The sequence below is a fragment of the Peromyscus leucopus genome, chromosome 2, assembly GCF_004664715.2.
Source record: "Peromyscus leucopus breed LL Stock chromosome 2, UCI_PerLeu_2.1, whole genome shotgun sequence".
NCBI lineage: Eukaryota > Metazoa > Chordata > Mammalia > Rodentia > Cricetidae > Peromyscus > Peromyscus leucopus.
Genome location: NC_051064.1, coordinates 119299983 through 119315784, shown reverse-complemented (window position 1 = coordinate 119315784; position 15802 = coordinate 119299983). Strand labels below are relative to the sequence as shown.

At 56.6% G+C, this 15802-nt stretch overlaps 3 protein-coding genes across 11 annotated transcripts in view; 2 read left to right on the top strand and 1 right to left on the bottom strand.

Moving 5' to 3' along the window:
• The first annotated feature begins 207 nt into the window (after positions 1–207).
• Positions 208–10308, top strand: B4galt2 (beta-1,4-galactosyltransferase 2). 5 transcript variants are annotated; one of them, XM_028893174.2, is made up of 8 exons: positions 367–489; positions 1182–1352; positions 2019–2374; positions 2591–2826; positions 6119–6309; positions 6532–6654; positions 6769–6873; positions 9435–10308. In XM_028893174.2, the coding sequence occupies exons 3-8, from the start codon at positions 2071–2073 to the stop codon at positions 9583–9585; spliced, it is 1110 nt and encodes a 369-aa protein (XP_028749007.1). In that variant the 5' UTR covers positions 367–489; positions 1182–1352; positions 2019–2070; the 3' UTR covers positions 9586–10308. The 5 variants fall into 5 exon arrangements, with proteins under 5 accessions (XP_037058763.1, XP_028749007.1, XP_028749005.1 ...); XM_037202868.1 differs by lacking the exon at positions 1182–1352 and having other exon boundaries at positions 208–489; positions 6769–6925; positions 9435–9520; XM_028893172.2 differs by lacking the exon at positions 1182–1352.
• A 93-nt stretch (positions 10309–10401) lies between these two features.
• On the top strand, positions 10402–14481 carry Ccdc24 (coiled-coil domain containing 24). The gene is made up of 8 exons (XM_028893176.2): positions 10402–11045; positions 11275–11450; positions 11566–11682; positions 12513–12638; positions 13179–13233; positions 13573–13642; positions 13746–13824; positions 13907–14481. The coding sequence occupies exons 1-8, from the start codon at positions 10920–10922 to the stop codon at positions 14106–14108; spliced, it is 951 nt and encodes a 316-aa protein (XP_028749009.1). The 5' UTR covers positions 10402–10919; the 3' UTR covers positions 14109–14481.
• The window catches only part of Slc6a9 (solute carrier family 6 member 9), a 34411-nt gene continuing 33044 nt past the window's right edge, over positions 14436–15802 (bottom strand). For 4 of the 5 annotated variants that reach the window (XM_028893168.2, XM_037202865.1, XM_028893167.2 and 1 more), the window contains one exon: positions 14436–15696. In XM_028893168.2, the coding sequence (XP_028749001.1) occupies positions 15502–15696 (195 nt within the window). In that variant the 3' untranslated portion in view covers positions 14436–15501. The remainder of the gene's footprint in view (positions 15697–15802) is intronic. The other variant, XM_037202867.1, reaches the window with a different exon arrangement.

Here is a 15802-nt window from a genome sequence, read left to right as displayed (position 1 = left end):
AAGGCAAGCTGGTGGAGGAACCTGACTGATTCCCGCGCCTCTCCTGGGTCTCCGGCATCCGCATCAACGTCTCCCCGCTGCCTGGGCCGCGCAGGGCCAACAGCAGGGGCGGGCGGTGGAGCGGCGCGCGGCGCGTGCGGGAGCGCTGGAGGCGGGGCCGCGGGGGCGCGCGCGCGGGCGCGCGGGCCTGGCCTGCCCCTCCGAGGAGCCGTAGCGCGGGAGGGAGGCGGCAGCGCAGTGGTCCGTCGGTCCGCCGGTCCGCGGGTCTGCCCGGCCCCGCCCTGCCTCCCGGGCGGCTCGGCTCCATGGCCCGCGGCGGCGGCGGCGGCGGCAGCGGCAGCGGCGGCGGCGGGAGGTGGCCCGGGGGCCGCGGGGACCGCTGACCGGGCGGTGGGGCCGGACCATGGGGGACGGAGCCGTCCGCAGCTGCCGGAGCCGGTATCCCTACCCGAGCTGGAGCGGCGCCCCCTGCTGAGCCCCGAGCGCTGGGTGAGAGGAGGAGGGCGCGCGCAGCCCCCAGCCCGGGGCCCCGACATTCCAGACCCAGCCCCACTAAGGGGCCGCCCGCGCGCCGCCCCAGATCCCAGCCCAGGACCTGGTGAGCGAGGCGCCGGCGCTGCCCCTGGCCTGGCTGCACCCCACCCTACCCCCATCCCGCTAGCCTCCCGGGCTCCTGCGTCCGCCCCCAGCCGGCCTCCCTCATTGTCCTCGATCGCCCCGGCCTTGTGTCTGGCGGAGGCGCTCGGGCCCCCGGCCCCACATCCACATCCCCCACTGCATGCACCCCTCCCCGGGGCTCCACACCCACCTGTCCTCTGCTGCCTCCCCCGTCCCGGGGTGCCACGTGTTCAGCCTCCCAGCCCCGCCCAGACGCACCCCTCAGACTGGTGGCTAGCCTGATCCCAGAGCCCCTGCCCTGGAGGGAGAGGTGGGAATACTTGCACGTGGGTCTGGGTGTATGGCTAAGCTTGTGTAAGTCCGGGAGCCGCGGTTTGTTGATGTATGTGGCTTGTATGTTACTGTCACCCCAAGTGTGTCTGGCTCTATATGTAGGTCTCTGTGTGTCCCTTGAGTGTGGGTGCCTACTGCTGGTACTAAAGCTGTCTGTGATTCTGTGTATGTTTGAGATATTCTGCTCCCAGGAGCAGAAGTTATTTGTTGACCTTTTGGAACTATAACAGAGCTCTGACCCAAGCAAGACAGACAGGCACCACCACCACCTCCACCCCCGTCCACCCCCGTCCACCTCTGCCATCCTCAGAACTTTCCTCCCCCAGGGCCCAAGCATACTCCATTTCAGAAAGGAGAACTAACTTTGCTTATGAGGCTCCAGAGCCAGCCTAAGATCTTAGGTGAGGGCTGTCTCTCACTAGCCCTGCACTCGACTTCACCCCTTGTTCCAATTGGAAGGATCCTTTGAAACACCCTCTCCATTTTGGGCCCCCTGAATACTGAAGGCCCCTTCCCAGCCTGGTCCCAGTTGGTCAGGCCTGCTTACTGTTGGGACCTGAATGCCCAAACCTGCCATAGGTCTGAATGACTTCCCATCGGGACCCTTGCAAGGACTAAATGAAATCTTAGTGCGAAGTCTTCCTATGTGATAGGCACTCAGTCACTGACCATTCCCTAAACCATGTGTCCTGGGTTGAGAATTCTACCCTGCGAGGTATCTGGTCTCTGGGGCGCAGATGGAGCCTGTAGATAAAAGTGGTCGGGTGCTGAGATGCAATCCTGTGTAATCAAGTTCACCTGTCCATACTGCTGTGAGTATGAGTGTATGGAGTGGTACAGTGAGGGTTCGTGTGTATGTATGGGTGGCTTAGTGCTGGGGTGTGTCTGGGATAGCAGACCCTGAGTCGCCAGGGACCGTTGTGTACAAACAAATGCATGAGCTTCAAGGTATGTGAAAGGTAAGTGAGACTAGGGGGTCTGTGAATGAGCAGCCGAGTAGGAAGCAGGTGGGTGGCATTACCTGTCCTGCCCTGACCTGTGGGATCTGTTTCTCTCCCCCTGTTCAGGCTGGCAGCCAGATGCTTGGGCCCATTGGGCAGGCCATTGGCCACCTGCGGGATGAGCAGACTGCTGGGGGGGACGCTGGAGCGGGTCTGCAAGGCTGTGCTCCTCCTCTGCCTGCTGCACTTTCTTGTGGCCGTCATCCTCTACTTTGACGTCTACGCCCAGCACCTGGCCTTTTTCAGCCGCTTCAGTACCCGAAGCCCAGCCCATGCCCTCTACCCTGCATCCAGCAGCAGCACCAACTGCTCTCGGCCCAATGCCACTGCCGCTAGCTCTGGGCTTCCTGAAGTGCCCAGTGCCCGGCCTGGCCCCACAGCTCCAGCCATCCCACCCTGTCCTGACGTGCCACCTGGTCTTGGTGAGCCTGTAGAGTAGGGCCTACCTGTTGTAGGGGTGGGAAGAGGATCCTACCAGTGTGACTAGGGACTGGAGTGCTGGACCATGGGGGCCCCCCCTCGAGGCTCCAGAGCTATGGAAAGAGGGCTATTCCTGGGGCTCTGTTGCCCACTCCCAGGTGGCTAGTGTCCCTGGATTCTGGCAAAGGCCCTGACTCTTGACACTGTCCTGCCTGCAGTGGGCCGAGTGGTCATCGAGTTCACCTCACCCATGCCTCTGGAGCGGGTACAGAGGGAGAACCCAGGCGTGCTCCTGGGAGGCCGCTATACACCACCTGACTGCACCCCAGCCCAAACGGTGGCAGTCATCATCCCCTTTAGACACCGGGAGCACCACCTACGCTATTGGCTCCACTATCTGCACCCCATGTTGAGGCGGCAGCGGCTTCGCTACGGGATCTATGTCATCAACCAGGTGCGTGGTCTGTGGCCCTCGGCTGAGCACTAGCCATCAAGGAATGCACATGTACCTGTGGATGCGCCTGCTCAGGGATATGGGGGGCCCATGTGCCTGCTGGTGCACACATAAGGCTGGAGAAATCTGTGGGTCCTTGCCTGTTGATGGTTGTGTGAGTCTACGTGGATACGGGGTGAGGGGGTACGTGTCTGTCAGTGAACTCAGGAAGGTTACATGTGTGGAAGGGAATATGAGCATATAAATGTTGGCATGTGCTCTTGTGTGTACCATGTTTTGACATCTCTTTGGGATGTCACTGTGAAACAGTAGAGAGACAAGAGATGTCAGAACGAAGGTGGTAGAGGCCTAGTGTGCACCAGCCAGGAGGCAATGTCAAGGGCCTTGAAGAGAGGGAGAGTTAGACCCTGAAAAATACAGGAAGTCTGAAACATTAAGTACAGCATCTTAGCTCTGGCTAGGAGTGCCGTCGGTCTCAGAGAGGCCCTGGTAAGGAGGAAGGTATATGGTTGGAATTCGAGTAAGTGCAGTAGGGACACAGGCCTGGTTCAGCCCTACAGTTGTCAGAGAAGTTGTCAGGAGCAGGGGGAGGTGACCTTCTAGGAGGAGGGGCCTGGGAGACCAGGGCTGAGCAAGAGAACTGATCCCTTGCCTTTGGGGACTGAGCTGAGGGGTGGAGTTCAGCATACAGGCTGGGTAGCAAAGGTTAGCTGGAGGAATAGTTAGTTGGGGAGGCCACGTCGAGAAGAGCTTGAGAGGTGTGTTTGGCTGTGAGGTCTAGCCTGAACTGGTGGGGCACCATCGTCGGAAGTGGGAGTAACCTGTGTCTGTGGCCTGACTGTATGTGAAGAAAGGAGGGAGGGGATGCCCAGAGGCAGTGTGACCAATTAGGGAGAGATTACAATAGCCAAAAAAAGATGTGCTTATGGGCGGGGCACTGTGAAAGTGGAGAGAGAAGAGATGTGGAAACAAAGCAGGGATTTTAGTCTTGGCGTCTGCTGTGTTCATAGCTACACCTGTGAGTGGGATGGGAGAATGTAGGAGCCAGGCCACATCTGGAGGAGAGTGTCTGGGGATGCTGCCTTGCCTGGAGTGTTGAGAGCCTGGGGAAGTAGAGGAGGGCATTCTGCAGACAGACTCTAAGTCTGGACCTAGGAGGGCGGTCTGTGATGAAGACGGGGATATGGAAACACTAGTGTGCAGACATTTTTGTTTGTTTTGTTTTGTGCTTATTTTTCAATAAGGGGTTTCATTTATGTACCCCTGGCTGTCCTGGAACTCGCTCTGTAGACCAGGCTCCCGAGTCCTGGCACGGGAGCCCAGACTGCCCAGCTCATTTTTTTCTTTATTGTGTAATATTTGTGTGTATGTACACACTCAAGCCATGGCACCCATGTGGAGATCAGAGGACAACGTTGTGGGTTAGTTCTTCCCTTTTCCCCTTTACATGGGTTTTGGGTTTGAGGTTCCGTGGATCAAGTTCAGTTGTCAGGTTTGTGCAGCAAATGGTTTACCAACTGAGCTGCCCCACTAGCCCATAATGTAGAGATGGGTGAGTTTTAGTGTGTGTATGTGTGTGTGTGTGTGTGTGTGTGTGTGTGTGTGTGTGTGTATGAATAACCAACCGTAGAACACTTGGGAAGGTTAGAGGATAACTTTGTGAAGTGCTGGGATTAAACCCAGGTCGTCAGGCTCATTCAGGAATTGCTGTATCTGCTGAGCCATCTCACCAGCTAGAAGGTTCTTCAAACCTACAGAGCATGGAGTGTTGGGGGTGGGCAGGGCATCATTGCAGGGTTAGATGGGGGAAGGAAAGCGGCCGCAGAGGCCCAGGAGACGGACCGGAGAGTGTCAGGAGACCCTGGAGAGGGATATCCTGGAAGCCCCGCAGCCAGTAGCAGAAAGGAAGTGTGGCAGCTGTGTGAGTGTCGCGGGGGCGTGTCAGGGATGTGGACCAAGTGCGTCCAGTGGATTTAGCAACAAGGTGGGCCCAGTGAGAGCCATTTCAGGGGCATGGAGGGGGCGGCAGCAGATTGCAGTGGGTTGAGGAAGGAATCAGATTTGACAAAATAACTAATTGGAGACAACTCTTAAAAGACAAAAAAAATCTCTGCTGAGACGGGAAAGCAAAAGGTAGGGGGATGGCGGGGTGTGTGTGTGTGTGTGTGTGTGTGTGTGTGTGTGTGTGTGTTTCTAGAGAGAGAAAACCGAGCGTGTTTATGAGCCGTGTGGGAAAGACCAAGGGTTCCTGGCTGATGAGAGAGACTGGAAGAACACTGAGGGCTTGGGAGAAAGCGGCCAATCCTCTAAGGGCTGGTAGAGGAGAACATGTGGGAAGGAGGGGAAGGCAGTGAGCGGGTGTCCTGGCCAGGTCAGTGTTCCGGGAGCAGCTCCTGCCTATCAGGTTTGGCCAGGGCCGGGAGAGGCCGCTGTTTCTCCTTTCCTGGTGAGGCACCACTCACAGATGCCAGCTCCAGAGGCTTCTGTCTTCGGTATGGGTTGTAGCAGACGCCGAGGGGCCAATTCTTGTCAGATCCACCCCTCTCTGTCCAGAGTCGCCTGGGCCTGGATGGCCAAAAGCCCGGCAGTCCTATTTCTTTGGGCCCCCAGCTCACAGAAGTGTGACTGCCTATACGTAGCCTGTTGCTTGTCTTTTTTGAGGGGGGAGAGGACACAGGCTCATCCAGCACAGGCCTGTGTTGTCTCAGGCTGCCCAGGGAATTGGACGTGGATTGAAATGGGCCAGAGGAGCTGCTCCAGCGCTGGTCACTTAGGGCGTTCATTATGTGTGTCATGTCGTGACTGTAGGCTCAGTAGGGAGGCAGACCGGGGCTACTCATCTGTAGACTCTCCACCGGCACTGAGGAGGCTCATGTGGCACAAAGAAGTCACGGGGCGTGTTTGAATGGATGAGGTGAACACTCTATAGTGGTTCAGTGGACCCCGGTGTAAATAGAGGTTTGCTCAGAAGTCGGCCTTTGCAGGCATGAGTCTGACTACTAGAGCACTGCATTCTAGACAGGGGCACTGCTAACCACCTCCAGTGCCCGGTAACAAAAAGTCCCCCGTGTCCTGTGGTGTCTAAGGAATATAATGTGGTTGGGCCATAGAATCTGGCAATACCAAATTGGAGACTGGAGCCAAACTGTAAAGGGTCTCTGGATGGGGAAATCAACCTGAGACTGTGAGGGAGTTGTGGGAATGGGGGACAACGCTGGGAACGCAAGTGGCAGGTACTTGCTGGTTACGGACCCAGAGCTGATCTGTGCCCATCCATCCACCCGCCCACCAGCATGGTGAGGAGACCTTCAACCGGGCCAAGCTGCTCAACGTAGGCTTCCTAGAGGCGCTGAAGGAGGACGCTACCTATGACTGCTTCATCTTCAGTGACGTGGACCTGGTCCCTATGGATGACCGCAATCTGTATCGTTGTGGTGACCAGCCCCGCCACTTTGCCATCGCCATGGACAAGTTTGGCTTCCGGTGAGACTTGCTTAGCGAAGCGTCGGGCCTACCCACCCCCACTTCACCCAGACCCGCAGTTCTGGCTTCAGTGCCTCCCTAGCCTCTGGCCCCTGGCTCGGATCCTTCTGTGTAATGTCGCTCTTCCCTGGGTGCTAGGCACACGATCTCCCCACGCGCCATCTGTGATCACGCATCTTGGCGTCTCCCCGTGACCCTAACACCCGCTCTCCCGTGTCCTAGGCTGCCCTACGCTAGCTACTTCGGAGGTGTGTCAGGCCTGAGTAAGGCCCAGTTTCTGAGGATCAACGGCTTTCCCAACGAGTACTGGGGCTGGGGCGGTGAGGATGACGACATCTTCAACCGGTAAGTAGAGGTGGGGCGGAGAGCAGGCTGGGTGAGGGAGCGAGGAGTCACAGACCCGGGTGGGGCTCCTCACCTGCCCAGGTGCCTGTTCAGTCTGCCTGTCGCCCGTCCTAGGATCTCTCTGACTGGGATGAAGATCTCGCGCCCGGATGTCCGGATAGGCCGCTACCGCATGATCAAGCACGACCGAGACAAACATAACGAGCCCAACCCTCAGAGGTGACCCCAGCACCCCTGACCCCAGGTGCCCCTGACCCCTTGCTCCCTAGAGGTAACTTCCCACTATCCCCAATGCCTTTCATCTCTGACCCCATAGAGGAGGCCTCTGAGCATCCTTGGCTCACGAGAAGTGCCTTTTAGAGGCAGCTGATCCCTAGAAATGACCCTCATGCTCCTGACCCTTGACCTCTAAAGGTGACTCCTAGCACCCCTGGGTTGGTTCCTAGAGGTGACTAGAATTTAAATTCCAGCTTGGGTTGTCATGGCCTAGACTGCATTTCCATTAGTGCCCTCAAGTACCCCACTTACGTCGTACCTTGGATGACCCCCGCTTATACTGGCCTTGTCAAAGCAGATAAGATGACAGGTAGTGGGTTTTGGCCATGGATCCTAGGAGCTCAACAAAGGTGCGCCGAGCAGAGGAAGTACGCGGAGGGAGAAGTTGAGACGGTGTCAACCACTCAGAGCAGCCAACTCCTTTTAGGGTTGAGATACCCACATTGGATGTTTGTGGCTGGCTGGGAAAGGTCTGATAGGCATGTGAAATACAAGCAAAGACTCCTTGAGCTTCCTAGATCTTTGAGTGGTGCCAAGCCATCTGGAGTCACACCCAATCCCTGTCCTGCTCTCCTTTATGAGGCTCACACTAGGCAAGGCAAATACTTATGCCACAGGTCATAGAAGCCAGCCGCTTTCCTGGCAGAGAAAGGAGTGAGGTAGTGGGAACATAAACTGGGCCTTGAAAAATTACTTATTCACTGGAATTTGCCTCCCATTCCCTTGGGCATATATTCACCAGTGCTGTATTGCCTGGCTGATGGAAAAGGCCAGAGGATGTGGGGACTTGTCTTCGTAAGTCAGAATGAGCATCTATGCATATATGGAAACCTTAGAGCTATTTGGTTCTTAGACAGCCGAAGGCTGGGGGCCACAGTAGGGGCATCAGTGCTGTGTAGCTGAGTACGAGGAGCGTTTTCACTTTTTCCCCAGAGGGCCTGAGAGTCCCGGTAAGTCCCGAACAGGGACAGACACCGTTTAATTTGTTTGGCAGGCTTACTTTCTGAGCTCAAGGAAGGTGAAGGAAAGGCCTAGCTGCTGGGTAGACCTAGGGAGAATTAACCAGGCCTGAATTCATGAAAGGAATTTCTAAAACTGGAGGGGACATGGCAGAAGAAGGACCATTGGGACTTCTGTGTCCCCTGACTTTTCTGCTCTAAACTCAGACTATAGGAATGGAGAGACAGATTGTGGGCTGACTTGGGGCTGGAATTTGGTAGAAGCATGAGACCCCCCCAGGAGTCCAGGAAGCCAATGGAAAAGCATGTGGTTTAGATGAAACCATGGTCAGCAGGGAAGGGATGACAGGCAGATAAATGCCAGGAGCTTGGGTCTCATTGTAGAATTAGCTGGTCATCAATTAGTGATGCCTGCTTGGGTGTAGATATGTCTAGACAGCATGAAATTTCTGGGCTAAGGAAGTCTGGATGGTGGTTCTGATATGCTTTGCCTTAATTTAAGAGTTCTCCAGGATTCTTTCCTCCACCCTCCATGTTCAAATCATCAGCAAAGCATGTCAGTACCACCCCCAAAGCATCTGAGCCCATCTGCTTAACTCCTTCTCCCCCTTTACCTTAGTCTGGTCTCTGTGATCTTGCCCTGACAGCTGCAAGTTTTCCTGCCTCCTCCTTGCCCTTCCATAGTCCATCCTACATTTCTGCCGAAACTGGGTTAAGAATCCCGTGGTGTCTCCTTGCTACAGAATATGAAGTGCTTATTATGACTTAGAGAGTCCTGCCCATACACGCTCTAACAGACAAGCTAGTCTTAATCTGTTTTCCCTTTGTTGTGTGCTCCGACCTCTGCGTAAAACGCTCTCCCCTCTGCCTTCAGCTTAGCGCCACGTACTTCTCCCCAGATCCTGCTCACCTTGTACCCTTAGCGTTCTGATGTTTCCTTGGCCTAGTGTCTTTCTTCCTTAGTGAGGCAAACTTGCTGTGAGCGAAAGGACCTTGCATGTCCTGTTCATGGCTGCGTCCCTGAACCCAGAGTGCAGTCTGGCATAGAGGAGCCGGTGTGGAAAGAGTTACTAATGGAAGAGAGACAGAGATGGCAGGGGTCAGGAGAGTAGAGATGACATGTCTCACAGGGATATACATTACAGTGGAGGGACATGGGGAATGCCTCCAATATTGCAGTCAAGCCAGCAAGGTAGCTCGGTGAGTAGAGGTGCTTCCAGGGTAAGCCTGGAGTCCTGGGTCAATCCGCAGAACCATGTAAAGGGGGAAGGAAAGGCCCAAGTTCACGTAATTGTCCTTTGACCTCTACACACATGCCCCTGTAATAATAAAAATTATATATATGGTCAAGGTATGGATGGAGAGACCTGTGAGAATATTGTAGTCATGCTTTCTGACCAAAGGGAGTGAGGTCTTCGTTTTGAGAGAAAATGTAAGAGCAATGGGCTTCTGTCTCTAAAGGGAGAGAATGGCCTGTGCCTTGGCCCCAGAGATTCAAGCTGGAGCAGACTGTTAGCCTTGATCTGAACTCATTTCCCTTTCCAGGTTTAGTAAGATTCAGAACACAAAGATGAGCATGAAGTGGGATGGCATTGGATCAGTGCGGTACCGAGTCTTGGAAGTGTCTCGGCAGCCACTCTTCACCAACATCACAGTGGACATCGGTCGGCCCACGTCCTGGTTCAATCAAGGCTGACACTGACGGACAAAGGCCCTCCATGCCCTTCCGACGTGGAGGGTTGCCGGCCAGAGGACTGACCTACAGCCTGCCTGACGGCTGCTCTGGGGGGCGTCCCCCAAGACTGAGACTGTGAGCTGCTTTCTGAAGGTCTTAATAGACAGCCAGCTGCACCTAGAAGTTTGAGAACCCACTCTGAGGGGCTTCTGGGCAAGCCCCTCTTCATGGCCCTCTCTGAGGTCAATCCTTCTTCCTGCCCTACTTCCCCCAGCCCAAAACCTCCTCACTGTTAGGGTTGGGCCAGCCCCTGCACTGCCTCGCGGAGTGGCCTGGGCTAGGTCACTCCACCTCTGTGCCTCAGTTTCCCACCCCCCTCGAGTCCCCTAGGGCCTGGAAAGGTGGGAGAATTTGACTAGGGGGCAGCGTTTCTTCCAGGGGGAGTTCTCAGATCTGGGTACCCCTCATGCTTCCAGGGGAGGGGAACCTTTTTCCTTCATCATGGTAGGGGGCCAAGCTCTGGTAAGCCACCTCCTGAGGAGTGCCCCCAGGAGGGGCCAGAAGGGGTGCTGCGTTCCTGGGATCATGGGGTTGGCCTTTGCATGGGGGACAGGTCGGGCTTGGACCAGCCAATGGTTCTGGCCTCCCTGCCTTCGAGAGGAGGCAGAAGCCCCAGGGCCTGCTCAATGTTTATATGTTGCACAGAAACTTGTGTGGGTGCTTTAGTAAAAAACGTTAATGGAGCAGCTCCGTGTCTGTGTGCCAATGGGCTCTGGTTCGCGGAAGCCAGTTCGTGTTGGGGGAGGTGACCTGACCAGGGCCATCTTGGGACTTAATAAACGTGGGAGAAAGTTTATCTTGATGCTGCCTTCAGGCTAGGAGGAAGGTGAGGAAATAACGAACCCAGCAGGACCAAATTTCTCCGTTCTACTTCCTCCGAGGTAGAAAGGTGTCCCCGGGGTGAGCCCAAATGTTAGCTGACGAGCTTGTGGCTCAGCTACCGTGAGCAGGGCGGGGCCTCTCTCGAGGACGATCCTGGGGCTCGGTGGTTTCCCAGGTGACCGCCTCTTGGGAGGGAAGGGGCTAAGGCCCGGTTCCCACCGCTTGGTTTTCCCCAGAGGTGGTCAGGATCCCGGACCCAGGGGGGTCGGCCCGAAATTAGGCCACTAAGAGACCGCACAATTCCAGTGTAGGGACTTAGGCAGAACAAGGCGGGGCCTCGAAGTCAATGGGCGGGGCTCGGTGGGCGGGGCTCCAGTCCGGAGCAACCATCGGTCTCCCAGGAAATCTAGCACTCTGACCTGCGGTCAGTCGGTCTCATAGGTCTGAAAAGGGGGCCGCGACGCAGGCAGGCCATGCCCTGGGACTCCCCAGCACTGTGGGAGCTGGTGGAGGAGCATGTCCCACTCCCGGAGCGGCCTGAAGTGAAGAGGATTCTCGGGGAGGCAGCGGTGGATCTGAGCCTGGAGTTGCGAGAGGAGGTGGGAGTCCGGTGGGTGGGGGTGGGTCGCATTCCACGCCTCCCCTACAACTCACGTGATTTCCTGCCTCCACCGGGTCCCTAGCTCTATTTGGTGATCCCCCATCACCTTGTTTTCACTGTCTGCCCTTTCTCTCCCGTTTGACTCACCCCATCCCTGACAGTCCCCCCAACACACATACACCCACCCCCTCTGCCCCAGTGGCAAGGTGCCCCAGCTCTCCTTGCAGGTGGCGATGTTAAAGGCCCTGCTCCAAGAGTTTCGATCTTCTCAAGCCTCGGGATCCCGCCTGGTCTCTGAGCCTCCCTCCCTCCTGGCACCACCACCCCTCCTGAGGGATATCATGCGCCAAGAACTCCGACAGTTGCTCCAGTGCCTCCGCTTTAAGGCTCTCTGTGAGGGCAGGTGAGAGTCTTAGGCCTGGCCCCCTTACCCGGCCATCAAATGGGCTGCCCCTGAGTAAGAGCCAGTGTGGTTTCCGAGAGGAGACCCTCAGGTCCCTTCATGCCTGTGTTTTCAGGGACCAGACCCAGGCGTGGGCTCAGTATAGTCCCAAGGTCCTTCGCTTTGCCTTAGAGGAGCCCAGGTGTGATTCAACACAACAGGACCTATCCCAGATGAGAGCTGGTGAGCCCAGGTAAGGTGATGGTAAAGAGGAGGGCTCTAGCCCTGCCAGGCAGAAGGACCCAGGCAGCTGGTGCAGCGGACCCAGTCCTGTGGAGGAGTTCTGGGGCTGGACACTTTAGAGCCACTTGTAATAGGGCTGAAGTACTGAGGGAACACCTGCCCAGCTTGGAACAGACAGAGCTTGTTGGGAGAACGGCTGTTTAGGTCTGGGTCCTAGAGTATGAGGAACAGTTTTCCAAGCAGATAAAGGGGCGAGGACTTTTTGCAGGCAGGGAGAGGCCATGAGGCCATGTCCAGTGAGCAGTTCTTCTCATGCCTAGTGAACAAGATTGAGGACTGGACTAGAGGTACATAAAGAGCTGAAAGGAGGGGACAAATGACATTTTCAGCTGGGGACAGAATGAGATAAATGAATGGGCTCATGTTCATAAGTAGACTGCACCGTAGCCGGGCGGTGGTGGCGCACGCCTTTAATCCCAGCACTCAGGAGGCAGAGCCAGGCGGATCTCTGTGAGTTCGAGGCCAGCTGGCTACCAATGAGTTCCAGGAAAGGCGCAAAGCTACACAGAAACCCTGTCTCGAAAAACCAAAAAAAATAAATAAATAAATAAGTAGACTGCACCAATTTCTTATTCAAATCCCCCTACAGTCCTATAAGCTGAGCATTGTCCCCAGTTTTTAGACAAAAAAAGTCTCAGAAAGATAATTTCCCCGAGGTCACACAGTGGAGGTGGCGGAATCCACGTGCAAGCCTGGGCTCTGGAACTATGGTTTGCACTATCGTATGTTGCCTGTGTGAGGAAAACAAAATTATCTAGAAGTGGCATTTGTTCCCCGAAGGACTAGAGCGAGCAACATGGAGGGGGTGATGTTAACTTCACATGTCAGCAGCTGTCACAGGGACCTCAGTGTCATCAAGGACCAACTGAATGTGGCTGACATTGACCAGGTTGCCAGACACCTGAGGTGAGGCCTAGGAGTCCTTGAGTGTGTGTAGATTGGGGATGAGAAGACAGGGGTGGACCTTAAGGGGCTGGGACTGCCTGAAAGGGAGTGTGCAGGTAGGTAGACTGTCGTGTGTGTGTGTGTGTGTGTGTGTGTGTGCGTGTGTGTGTGTGTGTCTGTCTGTCTGTCTGTCTGAGGTGGGCACTGTTACAGTACCAGCAAGTAGCCAAGTACAGACCCGGAGGGGCCAGGGCCCCAGGCACAAGAGGAGCCAAGGGAGGGTGGTAAGCAGGCCGTGATGTGGGGCTAGTGGAAGCAGGATGAGCCACAGGCTCAGTGCCAGGGCTCTGAAGAGGAGAGCGCCTGCCGGGAGCAAACACTGAGATGACTAGAAATGGTGGGCACTGGAAGGCTATGCCCAGGCAGTATCCAGAGGACAATATGGCCTGAGAATGGAGGGGCTGGTGTGGCTCCTGGTGGTTCTGGAGGTTGGGGCCACATGACGGGTTCAGCTGGGGAGGTCCTGCCTCACAGGGTCTGGCTGTTCATGCTCCTGTCTAGGAGCCTCCTGGAGGAGGAGTGTCACATGTTGCAGAGAGAGGTCTCTGACCTGCAGGTGAGCACAGCCCTGAGCCTTCCCCCGGGTTCTCTGCTGAGCAGGGATCACGTCCGTGTGTCTGTGTACCTACATGCATGTCAAGGTTGTGTGAGTCCTACACCCGTTTCTCATGTTTCAGAGGCCATGGTCAGCAGTTTTAGACTAACCCACTTGACAGCCCCAGGCCTCTGGCCTCCTCTCTCCAGCGCCCAGCCACCATGTTGCTAAGCTTGGCTTCCCACGGGCTCTGCGTCCATGATGGTCAGGCGGCAAGGCTGCATGGTCTTGCTCCTGAGCCTGCGCTAGGGCTCTTGGTCTCACCTTTAGGCAGGGTCCCTGAACCGGATCTCTCCACAGCACTGTCTGGAAATGGAGCAGATGCAGTCTTGCCAGCCCTCCAAGGCCACCCTAGAGCCCACCCTGGCAGGTAAGAACCCCAGGCCATCCCCCAGGGTACCCTGCCCCTACCTTCCCTATACTATACACACTCCGGAAGAGCCAGGCGCTGTCTCAGCTATGCCCTTCCTCAGAGATAAAGGAACAGAAGGCGGCCATGGAACAGGAGCTACAGCTCTCCCTGGGACCTTCCTGTGTCTCTGGCAAGCACAGGTACACACCAAAACCCAGGGCGGGCAGAGGGTAGTGTGAAGCGTCAGGTCATGGTCACCTCACAGCTACCCATCCTGTGCAGGCAGAAGCCCTTGAGGTCCATTCCCGGCCTCAGGCCCTTTCCTTGTCTCCACGGCTACATGCCGACACCTCCTTCGGAGCGCTGCCCCCACCCTCAAGGTCAGGCAGCCTCTCAGCGCTGGAGACGGCAGCTTCGATACAGCTATTGGGAAGAGCCAACTTCCACCCCAGTGTCCAGCGCGGCATCCCAGGCTCCCACCTGAAGGGCCGGTCACAGAACAGGCCTCTGCCTCGGCTGTACCCTGCCCATCTGTTGTTGTTACCTCCAGCTGCCATAAGCTCCTACCGGTTTCTGCGTCATTCTCAGATGAGCTCACAGTCCCCACAAGGCTGTGTGTTCGTCTGGTCCCAGCCCCACCCCTTGCCAGGTCACTTGTATCTAGGACTGAGTGGCAGGACACCTGTTCTACCCATCAAAGCCTTTGGCCCCTCCCCTCCACTCAGGCCTCCACAGGGGCTTGGCAAACAAGAGGTCCCATTCCCAACCTGACTTTTGTCCCCAAGGGACCCAGACAAAGCACAGCAGCAGCTCAGAGACAGGAATAGAAATTTCATTAAAATCTATGGACTTTAAAACCCTAGTGGCCCACGATGGGCAGTGGCGGGCGGCACACCGTTATTGCTACAGAGGGTTAGAGGTGGCTTGGCCAGGGCTGTCACTGCAGAGAGCACAGAGGACGGACAAACGGACATTGCAGGGCTTGGGAGAAGGAGCTCTGACTGCAGAGGTGGGGGGCGGGCACGTGGACTGGGGCCATTTGGCACATTGAACAGGGGGAGGGGGGTTAGCACATCTGGGAAGACTGGGCCTTCAACCTGGCGGAGGGTGGACAGGGAATGTCGTGCAGGGTCCCCTTCCCCAGGGCTCCGGGCTCAGACTTCTCAGTAGGAAGTCCCCTCTCTTTCTCTCCATAAGTGCTTTGGGCAGGCTGCTGGGTCACAGACTCTGCTGGCTGGGCCAGAGAACCAGAGCAGCCATTGAGGTGCAGGCCGGCCTGGAAGACAGACTGGACCCAAGGCTGGGGTAGGGGGTGGCAACCACAGGTGATACCATTTTTACAAAAAAATAATTACACCAACGGGGCTGGGTGATACAGTCTAAGTAACACTGTGAGCCCGTGGCCCCCGCCTCGTCCCGCGCAGGAAGACACAGGTGCAGAGACTGTGGTCAGGAACACTGGTCGCGAGGCTGGAGGGTAACAAGTGGGGTGTGGAGCCAGAACCTCTTACGCCCTAGTCAAACAGCGCAGGGCAGAGGAGGAGGGTATCAGAGGCCATCTGAAGCCTGGCAGGCCTCTGGGGACCTGGCCTGAGACCCCCTCCAAAGTGCTTTGGACACCCCCCACCCCCACCGCAATCCTCCCATCGCCTTCCCACCCCACCCCCCCCGCCTGCTGTCTTGGCATCCGAAGGACATGTAAACACTGGGGACATGAGCACAAATGTCTGCACTAGCAGTGGCGGCCAAGGTGACAGCAGCTGTCCTGGCCAGGGCATGATGGGGCAGGCGGTCACACCTGTCCACTGCCTCCCCAGTCTCTGTGGTGGGAGCAAGGGGTGGGGGTGGGGGAGCCTCTCCCCTTGCAACAACTGTGCTCATATCCGGGAGTCCTGGAGGCGGCTGGAGCCATTACTGCCCACCATAGGGATCTGGGCCTTATCCGGGTGCAGCGGCTGGACCTCAAGGCCGTCTTCCGGAGAAGGGGCTGTGGTAGGGGCGTAGCGCCCAGTCCGATGCTCCAGGAGGGCGGGGCCCCAGTCTCTGCTTGGCTTTGTGGCATTTTTCAAACGCTGCAGGCAGAGGGCGCAGCGGGAAGAGTGAGTCAGAGGAGAACCCTTAAGCTCCAAGTGTCTCCCCTTAGCCTGGCTGCCCAGCCAGCCCTTCCTTCTCCACGCC

Excerpts from the sequence above, each read along its gene's own strand:
- B4galt2 (XM_028893172.2), top strand. The coding sequence starts at position 2,071 with ATGAGCAGACTGCTGGGGGGGACGCTGGAGCGGGTCTGCAAGGCTGTG. Across the intron at positions 2,375-2,590 it reads TGACGTGCCACCTGGTCTTG|TGGGCCGAGTGGTCATCGAG; the intron begins GTGAGCCTGTAG and ends TCCTGCCTGCAG. Across the intron at positions 6,310-6,531 it reads ATGGACAAGTTTGGCTTCCG|GCTGCCCTACGCTAGCTACT; the intron begins GTGAGACTTGCT and ends CCCGTGTCCTAG.
- Ccdc24 (XM_028893176.2), top strand. The coding sequence starts at position 10,920 with ATGCCCTGGGACTCCCCAGCACTGTGGGAGCTGGTGGAGGAGCATGTC. Across the intron at positions 11,451-11,565 it reads AAGGCTCTCTGTGAGGGCAG|GGACCAGACCCAGGCGTGGG; the intron begins GTGAGAGTCTTA and ends CTGTGTTTTCAG. Across the intron at positions 13,825-13,906 it reads TGTGTCTCTGGCAAGCACAG|GCAGAAGCCCTTGAGGTCCA; the intron begins GTACACACCAAA and ends CATCCTGTGCAG.